The sequence below is a fragment of the Lemur catta genome, chromosome 5 (assembly GCF_020740605.2).
Source record: "Lemur catta isolate mLemCat1 chromosome 5, mLemCat1.pri, whole genome shotgun sequence".
Taxonomy (NCBI): domain Eukaryota; kingdom Metazoa; phylum Chordata; class Mammalia; order Primates; family Lemuridae; genus Lemur; species Lemur catta.
The window spans coordinates 43,767,235-43,783,153 of record NC_059132.1 but is presented as its reverse complement, the minus strand read 5'-3'; the positions used below and the strand labels follow the sequence as shown (position 1 = coordinate 43,783,153).

At 49.3% G+C, this 15,919-nt stretch overlaps 1 protein-coding gene and 1 long non-coding RNA gene across 2 annotated transcripts in view; one reads left to right on the top strand and one right to left on the bottom strand.

Moving 5' to 3' along the window:
* Positions 1-4,677: 4,677 nt before the first annotated feature.
* Positions 4,678-15,919, bottom strand: part of LY86 (lymphocyte antigen 86) — a 52,390-nt gene continuing 41,148 nt past the window's right edge. Inside the window, exons 4-5 of the mRNA XM_045551637.1 lie at positions 8,691-8,743; positions 4,678-5,101 (exon numbers count right to left, since the gene is read on the bottom strand). Coding sequence (XP_045407593.1) covers positions 5,018-5,101; positions 8,691-8,743 — 137 coding nt within the window. The 3' untranslated portion in view covers positions 4,678-5,017. The remainder of the gene's footprint in view (positions 5,102-8,690; positions 8,744-15,919) is intronic.
* Positions 10,798-12,831, top strand: LOC123638203. The gene is made up of 3 exons (XR_006735226.1): positions 10,798-10,846; positions 11,235-11,384; positions 12,201-12,831. It is a non-coding gene; the product is annotated as an uncharacterized LOC123638203 (long non-coding RNA).

Below are 15,919 nucleotides of genomic sequence, written 5' to 3'. Positions count from 1 at the left end.
CTTGTTCTTCTCTTTTTGTACTTACCATGGTCTCCCCATCATGAGACAATTTTGATACTTTTCTTCTTCCCATTGAGTTCATTGCCTGATGTGGCAGCAATGCGGGGTGTCCCCAGGGGACTGTCCCCAGTGGACTGTCCCCACTTCTTCCATCCCCTCCTCATGGAAGCCTCCATTGAACTCTCCATGGAACCAAAAAATAAACTGATTTTGAACTGGGATTATATTATACATTATTGAATTTCTGTTCTATGTATTGTGCTTAATACAGTCCTCAGCAAAGGTGTTGAATAAATATTTATGGAAAGAAGGAAAGAGAAAGTGAGAAAGCCAGACTATGCTGGTGGCCCATCCATCCAGGTGGGTGTGACAGTGAGGGACCAAAGATTTTTGTTGAAGAGCACAAGCGAATCAGGAAACTCAGTAGTTCAATACACTCCTTAAACAGCCATGATTTTTTTTCAGTGTTCTCATCAATGAATTAATCTAACCCTGTGTTAGCCTTCCTTTGTTTTTAGCTTATTTGCTGCTTGAATTAGCAAATTCTGCAAGCCCACAACTAAAAGTGTAGTCATATAGTCTCTAACCAAATGGCCAAGGCAACGTCAGACAGAAAGAGCTTGGATTTGGAATCAGACAGATTTGAATCCCGGCTGAGCTCATGAGCCGGGGGAACCTTTGGCCAGTCCCCCAACTTCTCCAATCCCAACCCCTCTCCTGTAATATGGACCATTGTGTACCAGCCACGGCTGCTCTAGAGATTACGTGTCGATTTGCAGGGAAACACCTAGCACAGTGCCTCTCTTCACTGTTACCTGTCACAACGTTGTTAGTATCTGCCTTTTCAGATGTGGTCTTTCTGCACTCACGCATTTTAATCTTTTTAGTCTATCTTTATGTGGAAACCTGGTTGCAGCCCTTTGATCATGTCAATAATAATCTCTGGCCCTTTCTCAAATTTTCTTCCAGCGGAAGAAAGGGAAGGAAAGCCACAATAAAACGATGAAGGCTCCAGGGGCATGGATGCTTCCTGTGTTTCCATCCTTGGGTGGGTTTCAGGGAAATCCAGAAAAATATCAGCTGGGGGAATAAATCATTGCTTTTCGCTAAAGGGACATTGATACAAACATTCTTATCCTTGGGAGCGGCGAGACCGAGATGTTGGAGGAAGAATCTGGTTTTGTCACACCTGTTAAGGGAAGCTCGGTGTGGGGGAGAAGAATATTTCAGGCTGGAGCATTTGCAGGACGCTGAAGGCATCAGTTCCAAAGTGAACAACTGAAAGCATTCACAAACTAGACATAAACTAACTCTGGCGAAATGGTTGGGAAATTGGGCAGAGGAACTTGTTTTACTGGCTGAGAGAAACACAGCCAATTCAAATCTGAAATTGAGCAGCTGAGATGATAAACTGCCCTCCCTAACAAGTCAGGGTTGTAATCAGGATGTGGCCCTTTCTGTTCTCTCACTAGCTATTTTGGGCTGTTTTCTGAAGGCAGACGTAATTGTTACATTTGCAGATGTTACATTTAGTTCTTCACGTCTGGGATGTGTGTCTTTATTTGCAGGAAACAAGTTTAATTAAAAAATACATTTTCTTTCATAGGCCCCTTTGGCTGGTTACACTGTTTTTGTTTTGGAGGAAATTTTACCTAAATATTTCCCTTAAATTCTTTTCAGAATTCCTGGTCCAAGCATGTAACTCAGGAAACACGCCCCCATGCCAGGTCTAACAAACAAGCTATACGAAATCAAGATGCCAAGAAACTGCTTCAGGACAGGGAATGTGGGCTTGCGAGTGAGGCCCAGGCTTCTACGATTGCTTCCCAATAATACAGAAGGATAGGAGAGGTGAATTAGGAAAAGGGACTTTAGCTCCACAGGTGAACACCCACCCAGCCTTACATAATAGTAAGTCGCTCTTACTGAGTGACACGCCAGACACTGTTCTCTGCATCTCACATGAATTCTTCACTTAATTCTCACAGTAGCGCTACCAGGTAGGTATTACTGTAGTCAGCACTTACAGGCGAGGAAACTGGGGCTTGTACAATGTGAGGCACTTGTGCAGTGAACGGCTGGGGGAGACCTAGAACTCAAAACCTGGCCTAATTCTATACATGTTCTTGCCTTTAGCCTTTTCCCCCCTTCTTCTCCCTTTACCCCTTTGCTACTCCTCTTGTTTCCATATGTGTGGTTCCAGTGGGACTAACTCTGATCCAGCTTCAGGGATGGGGCATGTGACTTAGGTCAAGCCACTCAGGGCAGGGCCAAAGTGATTAGTCCGGAGTGGTCATAAGACCCAAGCCATTCTAATCAGAATGGACGGTGGGGCTTTGGGGTAAAGGTGTCTCCAGCGCTCTGTACCATGGACAATGTGGAGGTGGGGGTCTCCGACCACTGAAAGTGAAGCCCACATTCAGGGAAACCAGAGAAATGCAGGGGAAGGGCTGGTGCTGCCCGAACCTCCACAGTGAACCGCGGCTGACGCCTGAACCACCTTGGGGCTCAGTAGTCCCACAAGCCAACCAAGTCCCCATGTGTGCAAGCCAGACTGAGGTGCATTCTGTGACCCACGGCCAGATGTTCTAAGCGACGCGATGGCACTGTCCCAAGGGGCTCTTCAGCATTCTGCCCCAACCCTAGCCTCACAAAACTAGAATTTCCTAAAAAAAAAAAAAAAACCCAAAAAACTCTATACAGAAGGATTGAAATTGCTCTCAAAATATAGAGAAGGGCCACTGGGCACCAAAATGACTGGAGCAGACTGATTTTCACAGGAGTTCTTCGAGAGTTCCGGTGGCGTGGTATAATCCTGAACCACACTGTTACTATTTTTCCTCTTTAGGAAAGTTTCTCGAGGACAAATTTTTGGAATTTTTGATGGTACTTTTTGAAACAGTAGTAATTCTTTTTATAAGAAGAGGAGAAGTCAATCTGTGTTCTTTGGCAGACTATGCGGGCACTCTGTCCCCGCCTGACACCACGCGGGTGGCTGGCCCGACAGAGCTCGGCTTGGTGTCACTTCCTCACACCTCGTCCGTCCTGGGTTGCCAATCCCAACTCGATCTGTGTTTCCATGTTCTGCCAGGGTATTAAATAATAACAATGGCTCTGGCATTTCTCCTGCCAGGGCTGTTTGTATTATGTTTCATAGGAGACCCCTGAACATTGAAATACTTTCTCAACTTACTGGCATGAAACTAAAGGTGAAATTTAAGGCCCACGTCAGGACACTAAAAAAAAAAAACGACATATTTTGGGGCAAAGAAACATTTTCTTTTCCTCTCAAATTATGTCCTTAGTGAAACTGCTGTGTATTTGTGTATTCAGATGTGGCTACGATCTGCTCCATATAGGGAAGTCCCTGTTTAATCCAAACATATAGGGTCTGAAACTCTCTCTCTCTCTTTCACACACACACACACACACACACACACACACACACACATACACACACTGTCAATTTTAAAAAGAGGGTAAAGGGACCAGGAAGGGAACAGCTGAGTTCTGCTGGTGTCTTTGGAAAGCTGTGACAGCTGTCTTGCACTGTTGGAACATGTGAGTGCAGAGTCTACCCAGGGCCTTTACTAATCCTGGGGATGTTTATCGTAGCATACTGTAACCTCAAACTCCTGGGCTCAAGTGATCTTCCTGCTTCAGCCTCCCAAGTATCTGGGACTGCAGGCATGCCCCACAATGCCTGGCTAATTTTCCTATTTTTTTGTAGAGACAAGGTCTTGCTCTTGCTCAGGCTGGTCACAAAATCCTAGCCTCAAGTGATCCTGCCTGGGCCTCCCAAAGTGCTGGCATTACAGATGTGAGCCGCCACCGCCCCCCCCGCCCCCCCCCCCCCCCCCCGCGAGCCAGATGCTGGTTTTAAAGTTCTGATTCACCAAGCACTTACAGCCTGCTGTTCCAGGTGGTTTAATTATGTACATATAGTTATTAGTAGCAACTAACATCTTTTAAACTCTGGATTTCTTCCTCTTTTAATTTCTGACATAGTGGCACTTTTATGAATATAAAAGATATTTGTAGACTTTGTCTGCAAATGATAAAGTCTACCTATCCATCTTACTCTGGCTCCATAGCAAGAGCAAGAGAGCCAGACATTAGGTCCAGTGACACTGGAAGGAGAGGGCTGGGGCGGGGGCACAGAATGGTAAAGGGGCTGCAGAGCCCACAGTGTGATCTGCACATCCTGGGAGAGGAGAAGTCAGGGCTGCCGAAATGGCTCCGGCAATATCATGTGCAACTTGCTGGTTTATTGAGGGCAACGAGGAAGGTATCCTAAGAGCACAGTGCCTGATACATAAAGTGTTCAATAGTCACTCCTGGAATGAATTAATGAGTGCAGTAATGAGTGCCATCACTGGCTGAGGTCAAGTATCGCCATGCTGTGGGGGTGAAGGTGAAATGAGTGTTTGGATGAGTGAGACTGTGCTGTCACTATTCATGACGTTGCACCAACCTTGCATCATGGTCCGAGGGTAGGGGCCCGTCCCGGCCAGGAGAGGCAATGGCACATTTTCCCAGGCCTCTGATTTTAGCCAGGCCTTCATCCTCCTGAATGTCTTGGAACTGCTTATGCAGCGCTGGCACTCAACACTTGTACTGGAGGAAATGACTTTTTAACTACAGCACTGTAGAAGATTCTTTGAACAAAGCGCAATGAACAGTGGCGGGCCAGCCTTTATTCTCAGTAACCGTGCGGAAGAGCTCTAGAGGAGCTGGAAAGCAGGTGAGTCTCGTGTGAGGCAACTAATTAGAGAACAATCCACCCTCGAGACAGCCTCGTGACTACCAAGAGGCTCCTTGGAAGCAGATAATTTGGGGACTTCCTTACATCTGTGCAGTCTGGAGACGTCTGTCCTGGGGCTCAGATTAGCAGCTGCGCTCATCGGGGTACTGCTTTGCAGGGCTCTGTAACTCGTCAGCAGGTTCTTCTCACGCGGTAGGTTCGGTCTGAGAGTTCTCTTGCGAGGAGCTTGCTGTGATTTTGTGCAGGCCACAGTCAGAAGGAAATGATGGTGGCATTGGCGCAGGCCACGGTGGCATGACTTCCGGTATACAGTTCTAGCAAAACCTGGTATTCTCCCTGCAGGAGGCACAGGTAACGTGTTAGTTAGGCATGTGAGCCACAGTACAATCAACCACCTAACAAATGTTTATCAAGCATCTTCTATGTGCTGGGCGCTGTTCTAGACACTGGAGACAAAGTAGAACAAAACTAACCACGGCCCTCTGAGCCCTGTGGAGCTTACAGTCTCGCTGGGAGAGGGGCAGGCCACACTGCAGTTGGCTGTGAAGGGGGTCAGATACCGATGCTCGTGCAGGGAGGGGTGGGCGGGAGCTCGGGTGGGGACAGGGTGAGTGCTGGTTTGCAGTTTTAAGTAGGGTGGTCCAGGGAGGCCGTGCTCAGAAGACCACCTTTAGGCAAAGGCCTGAAGAGTTCTGGAGTGTTCTGTGCTGCTGTGGGCTGCTGCCCCCACATTTGAGGGACAGCAAGGAGGCCACAGGGGCCTCAGGGAAGAGAGGGCGAGGAAGTGAGTTCAGGGAGACGTAGGAAGCCAGACCCTTGGGGCCTCGCAGGCCATGCTGGGGACGTCGGCTTCCACTCTGAAAGGGATTTGGGTCTCCAAAGTTTTCCCCAGGGGAGTGGCCTGATCTGATGTTTGTGTCAGGGGACCCCTCTGGCTGCCGGGCTGAAAAGATGGGGTGGGTGGCAGTTGCAGTCATGCAGGTGAGGTACAAGGGTGACTGGGGGCGGGGGTAGGGGAGAAGGGGTTGGATTCCAGAGAGGATCTGCTGAGGAGCCCGAGTGGGTGGAGAGAAAGAGCTGGGTTAAAGGCGACTCAGAGGCTTCTGGCCTGCGAGACTGGAAGGATAAAGGGTCATTTGCTGGGACAGAGAAGACCCTGGGGGTGCACAACTCAGCAGCACAACATCCAAATGCTGTGGCACAAAATGTGTGGCCACTTCCAGCTTTCCTTTCTGGCAGCAACACTGCAGAGAGGGCTCCCTTCATCTACAGTTAGCTTCCAAGAGCCGTCTGAGCACTGTGGCGCGTGAGGAATGGTGGAAGAGTCCCAGGGCTGGAGCCACACCTGTTTCGCTCTCTGCCCCAGCGCCCCACTGGCCATGAGGTGGTGACAGGGCTGTGGACGCTGATCTGGAGAAGAAAAGGCTGGGGGAGGCGGAGTGTGGCCGGCAGGGCAAAGGACTGAGGGGAGGGGAGGCTCAGGAGACCCCAGCACATCCGGGAACTGCCTGTCACCAAAGGAGGAAAGGGTTTGATCTGTACAAAGCCGGAGGGAAGGAAGCAGTCAGACCACAGAACAGAAGTTGCGTGAGAGGCTGCCTTTGTCAGAAGAGAATAACTTTCTAGCACCTTGCCGAGGCTCAGAAGCGGGTGGATCCCCCGACAGAGGCTCTGCTCTGGATGGGCCTGGGTGTCAGTCTGTGGTTCTGGAGGCTCCCAGGAGTCTCATTGCTCAAATACTGAGCAGCTGACATTTTAGAAACAGTGTTAGGAATTTAACCAAAGCTGTGTAAAAGTTTGAGAATTCATAATGAGTAAAGATTGGCTCAAATTTATATCTGATTGTGCATCACCCTCATCTTCACCTACTTTTCTTTTAACTCTCTCTGTATATTTAAGTCCACTCCCTGCACGATTATTAAAAATCAAATGAGCTTTTCATTATTGCTTTATGAGTCTGAGAAAAGACGTATTTGAGGGAAGGGGCTTCAGATTATGAGCTATGGGTACACAGACTTGGGGTAAGGCGTGAGGGTGTTTGGGCAGCCGAGCCAGTCTGGGGGCAGGAGGGCTGTGCGCTGGGAGGACAGGAGGCGGGTGGGGATGAAGGACGGAGCGGGCAGCCTCTCCACTGTTGAGGGCACCGGGGTTGCAGGTTAGGACTTTGAAGGTGCCTCCTTGGCGCTACATGGTTCAGGTTGTGTCTACAAGTTGGTGCTTTGGGAGCCCCCAGATCTCTAAATTCCATTTCAGAAAACAGCAGTGCACAGATATGGGACACAGGCACGGCTACGATCTGGGCCACGGGACTGGATGCGTTAAAAGGGAACTGATACGAAGGCACTGAGTTCTGAGTCAGAAAGTTTTTGGCCACTCAGAGACCCCCATTAGCCAGAGCCCATCCCAGGGGGTTAGGTTGGAGGAGAGGACATGGGGTTATGGGGTACGTCTTTCGAAACCCAAAGGCTGTCTGTCTCTGTCCCGCATTAGGGAAGCGAAGTCTCTGGGCGCCGCAGGCCAGTGCAGGGAGCCCGTCGTGGGACGGAAGCCCCAGCGGCCTCTGCCGCAGACGCGGCCCTCACGCTGGCACCGCCTCCTCCAGCTCCGTCACTGGGTGAAGAACTCGGGCATTGCACGCCCCCCAAATGTCACAGGTGAATGTAATAAAGCTTTTTAGACCTCTGGCCAGTGTTTTCTTTCAAAAGGGTTCTTTGACTTTAAGACTTTCTTTTCCACTCTATTTCATATAATTGCTAAGGGTAGCTAGTTTTACAAAAAAGCAAATAATTCAAAATGAAAATCAGTTGTTAGCGAATTTTAAGTCAGTCTCTAGTTGGTGGTCAGAAGGAAAGTGGGAAAAGAAAGAGAATTTAAATAGCAAAGATTTAAAGAACAAAAGGCTATCGGGGAGAATTTAGGTCCCACAACCTAGAATTGAAGAGAGATTGAGTTTGCCTTTCTTGAAAAACTTTCCCACTGTGCCACTGAGGCCTGAGGAGAAAGCGCGGGAGAACCCCGGGGGTGGGGGGCTGGAGACCTCCCAGCTGCAGGAGCAGTGCCAGTGGGACCCAGATGCTATCGGGACGAGGTGGGATGGGGCTGGCCCTCTGAGCCGGGAACCCAGGGCCCGGGGCAGAGAGGAAACAAACCCAGACGTGAAACTAAGTTAATGAGATTCTGTATGGAGGAGGAGACCCTTTTCCTGAGTCAGATGCAGGTTTTGGAGAACTGAAATAATGAGATCGGAAACAAAAACATTTAAAACGATTACATTTTTGCAGTCTTTTTCATGTTCCGTAGGATTCTCTCAGGAGTAGCATCTTGAAAATTTATTGTTTATGGCAGACCAGCTTGAGTTCAGCCATGAATAGAGTCACACTATTTTGGATAAAAAGGAATTAGTGGGAAATTCTGCTCTCGGCAGTGAGCCTTGTCCGCAAATGCTGAGGACGTGGGCATACTATTGACTTGGTGGCAGCCCACGAGTGACAGTGCAAGGGCTGTACCTAGGGGACCTTTAAGTCCAGGGCTTTGCGTGTCTGCCTTTCTCTGCACTGCCAGCCACCCCAGCACGAATCGCAGCGTGCGTGCGGCCGCTCCACGCAGCAACCAGCGCAAGCCACTCGGAGTCCCCACGGACGCCAGCAGCCCTGCCGGACGAGACACAGGCATCCCTCTCGGGGAGGTTTGTGTCCAGATGGCCTGCAAAGCTTCAATGGCACAGGAAACGTTGAATACCTAAATGGCAGATGCTAAAAGGTAACAGCGTTATGGAGAAAGGCTTTTGTAGTAATGGCTTTTGGATAAGTTTTAAACTGTTCAGTTCCCTCCTCCTTCCCCTCCTCTTTCTCGCCTTCTCCTTAAGAAACGACCTGTTCAATACAAGCATTAAGCAACAGAGCAAAACAGAAAACCAAGACCTTACCTTGGGAATATCTATGCCAGGGTTATTGACAGGGCCGGCAAAGTAGATCTGCTCTGAAAAACATGTAAATTCAACCATTTAAAACAAAAATGGTTCCCTCGCACGATCTGTGGTCACACAGATGTGTAATGATTGTTGGCACTAAAATTGGAGTAGCCACTGAGAGAAATGTTCTCATTCCCTGATCCAGACCTACTGTTCATTCCTTTATTCTTTTATGCAACAGATGCCCGCTGGCCACCTGCCATGTGGCAGCCCCTGGGCATGCAGTGACTAAAAACAGTCTGTGCCCACGAGCTGTGTGTATTCTAACGAGGAGACTGACAGTGCCAAAATAACTAGACAAGAAAGATCCAGACTGTAGAAGGTGCCGGCAGGAGCCAGGCAGGCAACGTGAGAGGGCGGGAGGCTGAAGCAGGATGCACAGGGTTAAATCCTGAGACCATCCCTACAGGCATTCGACCATGGACAGCCATTATCGCTCTGGGCTGTTTCCTGACTTTTAAGATGGGTACCACGATGACAGTAACAGTGCCCACCTCCTAGTGTTGTGAAGAGTCAGGAGTTAACCGATGTAAAGCACTAATAGCATAATGACATCCAGGAAGCACCTGTGGATACTGGCTAATGCCAGGAACTGGGGGCTGTGTGTTTCGTGGGGCGCTGGCAGGGAGAGGCGCGTCTCAGGAGGTGACACTCGAGCCAAGCCCTGAAGACGCAGGATGAGCCCAGCCTTTAAAGGGCTGGGAGAAGAGCATCCCAGGACAGCAGGGTAAGGGCAGAGGCCCTGGTACGGAGAAGGGCTGGGCAGCTGGAAGGGCAGAGGGACGGGTTCTGCAGAAGCACAGTGAGCAAGGGGGGCCACGTGGAGACGAGCCTGGGAAGCCTGAGGGGGGACAGACAATCCAGGACCTTGAGGAGTTTGGATTTCATTCCCAAAGCGATGGGAAAGGTGTTAAAAAGTCAAGGGAAAGTAGCTAATTCATGTTTTTCAGAGACATGGCGCTGTGCGGGGAGTGGAAGGGAGGCAAGAGCGGAGGGTCTCCAGGCTGAGGTGAGTGATGGGTTGGTGGGGGTGGCGCTGGGGACAGAGGAACAGATGTGTTGGACATGCAGAGTGAGGGCCAGGGAGGGTCTGGGGTGGAGCATCTGGGTAGGTGGGGGGGCCTAGAGAGGGTGTGTGTGTGTGTGTGTGTGTGTGTGTGTGTGTGGTGATGAAAGAGCTCTGTTTCTAGGGGAGGGTTAATCGAGGCACTTGTAGGGGTTGGATATACAAATCTGGAATTTTGGGGAGGAGGTAGGGATGGGTTATGAATATTAGAGTCATTAGAAGGTGATAAAGCCATGGGACAGGATGGGAACACCTCCACCCCCACCCAGAGAAAAGGAATGAGAAGACAGAGAAGGGGACAGGGCCAGAGCCACTCCCGAGGCCCTGCAGCATTCAGAGGTTGAGTCAGGGAGGGGAAGCCAGCCAAGGAGGCCAAGAAGGAATGGTGGGTAGAGTGGAGGGTCCCCAGACAGTGGGACCAAAGGAGCCAGGAGATGAGTGTTTTCCAAACAGGAGGGGACGAGCAGCTGTGTTGGATGCCACCGCTGACAGTTTGAGTAAGATGAGGACAAAAATGTGCAGTGGCTTGGGCAACGTGAGGTCATTGGGTGACCCTGACAGGAGCTCGGAGAGGTAAGGACAGATGTCGAGTGGGCTGGGTTGAGGAGTGACGTGAGGAGGGATGTGAGAGAGTTCTGCCATGCGGGGGAGCAGAGCTCACGAACGGTAACCGGAGGAGGGCGTGGTGTCAAGGGTGGTTTGCGTCTGTGCTCAGGGTAGAGACACTGCACCATATACTTTGTCCACAGGGAATGGTCTTGTAGGAAGTGACATTGAAAGTGCAGAACAGGGAATAACTGAAGGAACGAAGTGTTTAAGAAGGTGGGAAGGAAGGCATCTGCCTTTGACAGGAGCACAGATATTACTCCCATTGTCGTAGGACAGGAAAAAAGAGCAGAGCGAGCTTCAGTGCAGGCGGGTCTGCAGTCGGCGTCAGAGCAGCGGCAGGCCCTGCCTGGTGACTTGGGTTTTCCAGTGACGATCATGGAGACAGATGAGGGGCGTGGACGGTGAGGGCCTATGCTGTGTTGAGCAGCAAAAGAAGGTGCGTAATATTCATCACGGGCGGTGGGAAGGAAATCCACTTGAGAAACACAGAAGGATTTCTAGGCAGTGTCGAGTGCTTTTTTTGAGTTTTGTGGCCATAAATTTAAAGATGCTTCAACCAGCCCAGATGCAGATTTTCTCAGCAACCTTCAGAAGGTGTGACGCAGGAACAGAGAAGGTCGACAACTGGGTTGGAGTTTTGCTGGACGAGAAGGGTCAGGAGAGAAAGGCAAAGCTGCCAGGACAGATGCGAGGGGACAGTGTGTAACAACACGAGGCCACGGAATCTGTGGGGTTGCGGAAGAAGGTGAAGGCGGGGCGGGGGGGGGGGGTCGGTGACAGTTCAAAGAGTGGTGCAGTCATTGAATGGAGTTTCGTTATTACAGTCGAGATCCTAGAATCAATGAGCTGGAAGAACACGAGGAAGCCGGAGGGCAGAGGCTTGAAGTTGAGATTTCAGAAACGGTGCAGTTTCACACTCAGGATTGACACGGGAGGTGGTGGCTGAGGTGACACGATGGAAGTGGCTGTCGGAGGTAAGCAGGTGAGGAAGGTGGGCCATCCATGCCCACACTGAGGTCAGCAAGAAGGAGGACACCTCTGCCAGCTGCTCGGTGATTGCTGCCCCCTCTGCGATTCCCCAGCACCGTGCACCTAGCGTGTGATAAGCACCGCGGCGGCTGAGAGCACAGACCAGGGTCGGGCTACCTGGGCTGGGGTCTTAGCTCCTGTTCCCACCCAGGCTCCCTGAGCAGTGTGTGTAGGCGCTGTTCCTAGGAAGCACAGAGTGCAGAAGCGCTGCCCGCCCGTGATGCGCTCGGTGCCCAAGCTCTGCACAGCCCGGGGCACCGTTCCAGTCAATCTGTGCGGACGGTGCCCTCAGGAGCAGTGCAGTGGCTGGCCGTCCACCAGCACATGATTTCTCTCTAGGAAATCATCTTCTCCCCTGTGGATACTCTCTGACCCAAGCCAGGACAATCGGAGCAAAGGGACAAGGAGACCCCGGCCCAGTCTGTTCTGGCAAGAAGTGGTTTCATTTCGCCTCACCGATCTCTAGGGCTGCCCACTTTCTGCCCGGTGTTGCAGCTTCTCCTTGTACCTGAGACTCCTACACAGCCTTTCAAGAAGTTCCCTTTGCTTTTGTTGACTGGAGCAGGCTTCTGCTGCCTGCAACCTGAGGATGTGACTGGCGTGGGCAGGAGCCAGTCAAGGGCTGTCTTGCCAGCATCAGGGTTTGGGGCACGGTGTGGCTCAGGGGTAGAGCCCACGGATGAGGACCGGGTGTGCCAACCCCTGTCTGGTCTGGCTGGGTTCCCTTGGCCATGTTTTATACACACTTTATGTTTTTACAGATTGCTCTCCAGTGGCAGAGTGCAAACGACTTGACCTGGGAAACAGAAAGACGTGGGTTCAAGATGCCCCTTTCCCACTCACTAGCATTTGCTTAACCGTCCTGCCACTCAGCTTCCGTGCTTGCAAAATAGCAATAGGAACACCTCCCCACAGGGCGCTAAGAGGACTGGAGAACTTGTCTACAAGGTCGCTGAGCAGAATGGGATCCCCAGGAAAGGTAGACACCACAGTTATCAGTTGTATTAATATTCACCCACCAGGTGTCACGAAGAGCAATGGCATGACCGACCACTGCTGGGATGTTGAGAACACAAGGAGACTAGGTTTGGGAACCTCTTTGTGCATAACTGCTAAGTCCTGAACTTCTGTTCTAAAATAATGGATGAATATGATGCGTTGAAGAGCCCAGGAATGATGTCTAGCATCTCGATGTGCTCACTTAATGTCCCGAGATGTGCTAACTTGTGCTCTTCACTATTAACAGGGTCTTTACTGGGGCAAGAGATTTTCATTAAATTGGTCTCTTACACTTTACAGTTTCAAGTGGCGCTTTTTGGGGGCTTGTGAAGTTCCTGAGAATAGCTGCAAGGAACTCATGAAACTGTCTTTTTTTTTTTAACCTGATGAAACAACACCTAAAATTAAATTCTCGCTCCTTCCTTTCTCAGATCCTCTCCGACTCTGAGCTTCCTTTAATGAACGTTCCCACACCCCAGTGCTATAAAAAGGTCCCCAATGTGTTTGGGCCCATTTCTTCCTTCCCTTCATTTGAAATCTTTATCAATTTTTAATGTGCAGTGGATTGAAAAATTTACCTCCCTGGTTCGGAACGCATGAAGTCATTTCTGAATATCGGCTTTTTTTTTTTTTGACCCAAATCATGGGATGACTGTCACTGAGTGTCTTTTTAGAGAGAGAATGGTTTTTAAATTGTGGAAATAAAAGGTCCCAAGGGTGCTGGATGACACTGGCTGAGCCGGGGCCTGCGCCCTGCTCTGCATCCTTCTGTCCTCGGGAACTGCGCGGTGCTGGCGTGGAGAGCCTGTTGGGGACTGTCTTCCCGCTTGCCAGACCTCCCTAGGATCTTAATAGAATTCTCCCTAATTTTTCAAATTTACTATAAAAATGTCATCAAAAGTTAAACACTAATGGCTGACTACTTAAAAGTAAATTGCCAAAGTAGGGGAATTCAGTAATCGCAGTTATTTCTGTTTTGCTCAGGAAAGTGTTAGTCCCAACGTGAAGTAATGACAAATATTTGAGATGATGGATATGCTAATTACCCTGATCTGGTCACTATACATTTTGTATACATAAAAACATCACTCTATATTCCATGAATATATACAATTATTATTTGTCAAAGAATAAAATTAAAATGCTAAAAAAGGAAATAAAATGGTTATTACATGAAAGTATGCGTCACAGAGCTGGATTTGTGAAATTCCATAATAGGCCAAGGGTTTGTAAAAATGCCCATATTGTCTTAGAAAATTAAAATTGCTTCTTTCCTAGGTCAACCTTAGTCTTACTATGCTGGGGTCGACTAACATAAAGAATTGACTGATGTCAAAGGACATTTAAAAACATGCTTGAATTTGAGGATGGAGGGAAGGTACTCAGAGCTGTAAGATTCCTCAGTAGCCAGCGAGTTCTCTTGCAGCTTGCTCAGCAGCCACCCAGCAGTCAGGAGGGCTCTCTGACCTCACCCCGGCTGGTGTCCTCACTAGGGTGACCACTGTGTCTAGTTGTCTTTTGAAGTCCATGACTTTTCTGCTAATGCAATAAGTAAGCCATTGTTTTTGTTGATTCTGCCTGAATTTGCAGCAGCAGCGGCTGCCCAGTAATCACAAGCAGGAAACCTGCAGCTGCTTGAAGTCTGTAGACAAAGAATAAAACATGAAAACAAGAAAGGGCTGGAGGCCAGGTGGTGGTGCTTCAGATTTCCAATTCCATGAGAAATGTAAATGGCGCTGTCTCCCTAGGGGGCCGGGGGCAGGGAGACTCCGCATTGTCAACCACCAGAGAATAGGCAGGGTTGGACCAAAGGCACCTCCCTGCGAGGAAAAGGTCTTAGACTTCCAAGTCTCCAAGGCTCCGCTGCCTTCCAGGTACCTGGTTAAAATGCAGGCCTCTACTCTGAGATTGATGATGGCTTGAGAAGCTCAGAGTCCTTGCAAGAAATCCATCATCAGCTGCATGAAGTAGCTGCCATTGATCACTTATTGAGTGCTTACTGTGTGCTGAACACCATGCTAAGGGCTTTATGTATATTATCCCATTTTATCCTTATGACAATCCTGTGAGGTCGCTTATATTTTCCTTATTGTACAGATGAGAAAACTGAGGCTCAGAGAGATTAAGTAACTTGCTCGAGGTCACATAAGGGATAAGTGACAGTAAAGGTTCAGCCCTATGTAGGTTGGTAGGTCTGGCTTCAAACCCTATGCTTACCCACCAGGCTAGTGGTTCTCCATGTGTGGTCCCTGGACCAGAATCATCAACCTCACCTGGCAACTTGTCAGAAACGCAAATTCTCAGGCTTCTCTCCAGATGCACTGAACTAGAAACCCCAGAGGGGAATCCGGGCATCTGTGCTTGAGCACGTGCTCCAGGTGATGCTGATGCATGTTCAAGGTCAAGAGCCACTGCGCTGGGCTGGGCCCCCGGCCCTCCAGCAGCAGCACTGCAGTGTGATGAGGCAGGGAGCAGGAAATTGTTCCAGTAATATTGGTCTTGGTAGCATGCTGCCTGCAGCTACAAAATGACAGTGGGGATACTGATGGCAGGAGAAATCGTGCAATTTCCCAGGTGACAGAGAATCATCACTCCCTCCACGAGTCTGTGGATTCATCCATGGGAAGAGGAGCCAAGGTGCATAAGTTCCCATCTAAGCCACTTTGTCACTGGGGCTATTGGCAGTGCCTGAAGGACAAGGACCAGAAGCGGGGCTTGGGGATCCTGAGAGTGAAGTGCAAGGACAGAACGCCTGCAGCTTGCAAAGGAGCTTGCAGAAGCAGGGGGTCTAAATGGCCTCAGAAATCAAAGGTAGAACCCAGGCAATACCCCAGAAAAGACAAACAGTAACCCTGTGTTGCCCATGGCTCCACTTTCCACGGTTTCAGTTATTTGCAGTCCACAAATATTACAGTACTTTAGAGAGAGAGAGAGTGTGCAAGCACACACTCACGTAGTTTTTGTTACAGAATATTGTTATAATTGTTCTATTTTATTGTTGATTATTGTTGTTAATCTCTTAGTGTGCTTAATTTAAATTTAACTTTATCTTAGGTATGTATGTATAGGGAAAACATAGTATTTATAGGGTTCAGTACTATCTGTGATTTCATGCCTCCACTGGGGGTCTTGAAATGTATCCTCTGCAGATGGAAGGAGACTACTATATTTTAAAATTGAGTCTTCAGTTAAGCTGCTTATTCTCCTTCTGTTGTAGCTAAGATCAATGCCTGAATTCCTAAGGCTTGCATTTGTTAATATGCGTAGTGAATGTGAAACAGCTGAATCATGAGGCTGACGGCAGTGGTGCCGTGGCTTGGGGCACGCTTTATAGAAGTTGTCAGGTAGTCGGCATAGATTAATGCTCTTCAAGATAGCACCAGCCTGGAAGGTGGTTTTGCCCTGTCTTCTGCTACAGCCATGCAAGGTAGAAGGTATTTTGCAGAAAGCATTTACGGGAATTTTTCTAAATGTAGGCAGT